Consider the following 4,071-nt stretch of genomic DNA (forward strand, 5'->3'; position numbering starts at 1 on the left):
AAGATCAAATTCATAAAAATTGGTAGTTTACGACAGTAGAGAAAAATAAAAGGTATAAAAGACGTCGTGACTGCCAAGCTGCTAAATTTGAATGTATTGCTCTCGAATACAGCTAAATGTAGAAAGTAAAATAGAAAGTTGTAGAAGCGAACAAACCCAAAAGAAGATACTAGACAAATGAATGTCTACAGTAGAGAAGAATGAACCAGAAGCCATTATAGTTGAATGTAGAAAGTGAGTTACAAAGCAGGAAAAAACCAAGAAATCCACAAGAAAAGATTAGACATAGATGAAGCAGAAGACTTGTAGTTGTGAATCAAAATTCTATCTGGTTCCCGGGGCAGGTGAGAAGAAATGAAAGTAGTACACAAAGGTTAATATTTATAATTTAGCTGGTAGGAGATTTCTGATAATCTCCGCTCTTTGTCAGGTTCTAAATCATAAATACTTCACATGACTGCTTACTTAAATCAATCTCCAAGCTCAATAATTAATGCAGACTACTTGAAATTTTCATGTCCTAACTTCAAAATATTCCAATCTTCAGGCCCTGTTAAAGCCCTATTTGCTGATGTTAAAACACTGGGAAATTCGTAAATTCGTATGCACTGTTGTTCAGTACCACTTTTATTTTCTTGTGGATGGTTCATACATATACTAATACAGAGAATAATTAATGGTGGAGTAATAAGCCTGAGCAGCCCAGAACAATCATGAACATCATGATTAAAAAGAAAAAGCCAAAAAAAACAAAAACAGAAGAGATCTGCAGCTATTGTAACAGTTGACAGTCCCAGGAAAGCAACTTTAAAGAAAATCTATTCTCCACTGACATACATCCACAAAATTTTCAGAAGGAAGAAAATTTGAATTAAAATTAGATCTAGCAACCTTTACAAAGGATAAGTAAACGAAAACAAAAGAAACCTTTTTCCATTACACCTGAGATGCAGCAGCAAGTAAGCTAGCTAGGTAACAATATGTGTGTTTTTTTTCTCTTCTGGCTCATGTTCAGGCCGGTGATCACCCAATCACCATGACGAAACCCAACCTGAAAATAAAAATGAATAAACCACAATACAACTCTGGGTTATAATTTGTACATAAAATCTCCTTCCTTTTTCGTTCCAGTTTTATGAATTCGCTGACCTCATAAAGGTCTGCCATCATCATCATCGTCATCATCATCATCAAGGGGCAAAGCGCAAGGGGAAGAAGCAAGGCAGCCAAGTGACCGCCCGGTCAAGACAGGCTGATCCTCAGGTTCTTCGTTTCTGACAGAAAGGTCAGGTACTAAACATACGGAGGTGGGCGGGCCTGAGCCCACGCATAAACGTCATGAGGCAGTTGGCCATTGGTGAGCAGATTAGGAGGAACGTTATAGATGGGCATGTTCACCGATGGATCCGTCATTTGCTGAACCTGTGATGCCGTGAGACCCGAGGATTGAAGCGAAGGTCCACCGGCGTTCGGACCCTGCAACTGCATCGGCGGTTCCTCCTCATCCAAAGGAAGCCTCTCATATGTTGCATTTATAAACGTTGCCGCGATCACCACTACTGGTCCAGAAGCCAGAAGCGCTCCCACCACGCTCCCTCCCACAACCTGGCCCTGCCCACCCGACAGATAAATCGTCAGACCCGTTGCCCCAGGTGGAGCAGGTGGAGGAAGAAAAGCCCCGGACAGAGATAAGATCTCGAAGCGCCCGTGCAGAGTCACGATCGCGTTGGGCGCAGTCGGCTGACGCAGAGTCACGTTGGTCACCGTTCCACTGCCGCTCAGAATACAAATACCACGCTGCCGCCTGCGCGCGAAGGTCGCAACGCTCTCCACAACATCACACCCATTGGCGATTTCCAGGACATGAGCACGCAGCGCATTAGCGCTGTCACGGGTAATAATTATGGGCGGTTTCGGCTTGTTCTTCGAGCCCGGTGGACGTCCGCGGGGACGCCTGTTGCCGTCTCCGCCTTCTCCTGAGTGCTGCCCCTCGTCCTTATTGTTATTGTTATTCACAGTATTGCTGTTCTCCCCACGCCCTCGTTTCTTCAGCCCGCTGTTCCCGCTGTTCTCGTCCTCCGAAGTGTTCTGCAGGTCTCTGGTGGATTGCATACCGTGGGCATGAGCAGAGGCGTGCCCATGGCCTGGGCCAGGCCCGTGCCCGGACGCCCCGCCGGGATCCACGCCCGGCATGCCCACATTCCCTGTCCACCACCGGTTTGCCAGCTCTGCGTTCTGAATTTCACTTCAAAAACAAAACCCAATCCCTCTCCTCTCCTATACAATCCTTTACTGTCTTCTCCTCCCCCACTAATTCCAATTGCTTGGAGCCGAAGTAGAGAAATCTAGCCCAAGTAGAGAAATCTCAATTCCTTGGAGCCCAAGCAGAGAAATCTCAATTCCTTGGAGCCCAAGTGAAGAGATTTCAATTTCAATTCCCTGGGAGTCCAGGAACACTAAACTTAATTCCAACACTGATTTTGATTCCCTTGGAGTCTATTTTAGGGCAAGAGAATGCCTGTGCACCGTACCAAGGATCGAATCCATATATACCCAGTTGAATTCTCACAAGCCTGTGGGTGGCATGCGTTGGAGAATCCCTCAGCCCTCAGCCCTCAGCCCTGAGCACTCAGCCGTAAGCCCTTGGAGAGGAGGCTAAGCTCAGAATGACTCAATTTTTTGCCCTCATGTCACAGGTTCGACTCTTGGGAGACTCGAAATCCCATCGATTGATCTCTCTCGCCCAGCAGCAGGAATAAAGACCAGCACCCCCGAGCTATAAGTAAAAAAATAAAAAATAAAGCATCGTGAACGGGACAAAACAAATAAAGCCCAAATAGGAATATAAAATCAAAACTGCTTTTTTTGGCCCGCGAACCATGGTTTTTTTTAAGGTTGTTTCTTTTGGACAGAAATTAGGGTTGTGGCAGTGGGGCAGCCTGCGCGTGGGCAAGTGGGGTATGGGCCGCGTTCTTGTCTCTTTCCTTTCCTCCTCCTGCTCGATTCCCAACGCTCTCCTATCTCCACTTCTAACTCCACAACTACTCGAGCCCCTAAATATTCATTCATTTTTTATACATCTCGCTCTGCATCTAACACTAAACTACTCGAACCCCTACATATTCTCTCTTTTTTAAACACCTCTTTCTCTGCTGCCAATAGGGTTCACTTCTTTCTTTATTCAACCTTTTCTCTCCTCTTCTTAATTTATAAACAAATGTCTCTAGACTCTTTATTTATTTCACTGTTGTCCACTTTCATGGTTTCTTACAACAATAGATTCTTTATTAATTCACTGTTAAATCACATCTTCATGGTTTCTAAGTTCTCCATTACAGAAAACCCAGCACTCATATGTTCATTTAATTCCCATTTTTATATACAGTTGTGTCATATGCTCCACATTCACTGTTGTCCACTCTCATGGTACTTGTAAGTTCTCCATTACTGAAAGCCCAGCACCCATATATTAATTTTAATTCCATTTTTATATATGGTTGTGTCATAGAATAAGTCACTTCCAACTGCACCTAGCCAACCAGCCGTCTTATGGCATGACATACCTACATATGTTTATTTCATCTACAAGTTAGCTTTCCCACTATCACATGTGAAATGCAAGTTTTCGGATCAAACCTGCAATAGAAAAAAAATCTAAACATAGAATTGGAGTTTGTGAATTAAATATTGTTAGCCATGTCACCAACAGCTTCTTCTCTCTCCACAACAAATTATGTGGGCATCTGAGAAGCTTCCTTTTAAAAAATTTCTAAGCTCTGGGTCCTGTAAGTCAATACAGTGAAAACGCATATAAATTTGTAAAATAATTGTTTAATTCTCAAGGGATCTTCCAGGACACCTCGTATGCGGTCCCCTCTCCCGAGGCTTGATGGATGCTTTGTTTGTGCTCCCCCTTCACTTGTCATGCTTGTGTGCGAGTTGAAATCATGATCTCATCAAAAATAGTTAAAAAATAAATAATGACCCGTTAAAAAGTTGAGAAATTAAAATATATTGTTTGCTAAAAATCCTGTGCTCCACATTCCAAATAGTTTATGCATCTTATTAGGA

At 43.3% G+C, this 4,071-nt stretch overlaps 1 protein-coding gene across 1 annotated transcript; it reads right to left on the bottom strand.

Annotated features, from left to right (window-relative positions):
* Nucleotides 1-857: 857 nt before the first annotated feature.
* Nucleotides 858-3,138, bottom strand: LOC131067089 (AT-hook motif nuclear-localized protein 24). Its single transcript, XM_058002020.2, has one exon. It carries the CDS (start codon nucleotides 2,191-2,193, stop codon nucleotides 1,294-1,296), a length of 900 nt encoding a protein of 299 aa, XP_057858003.1. The 5' UTR covers nucleotides 2,194-3,138; the 3' UTR covers nucleotides 858-1,293.
* Nucleotides 3,139-4,071: the final 933 nt, after the last annotated feature.

This window comes from Cryptomeria japonica, chromosome 8 (genome assembly GCF_030272615.1).
Source record: "Cryptomeria japonica chromosome 8, Sugi_1.0, whole genome shotgun sequence".
In the NCBI taxonomy this organism is placed as follows: domain Eukaryota; kingdom Viridiplantae; phylum Streptophyta; class Pinopsida; order Cupressales; family Cupressaceae; genus Cryptomeria; species Cryptomeria japonica.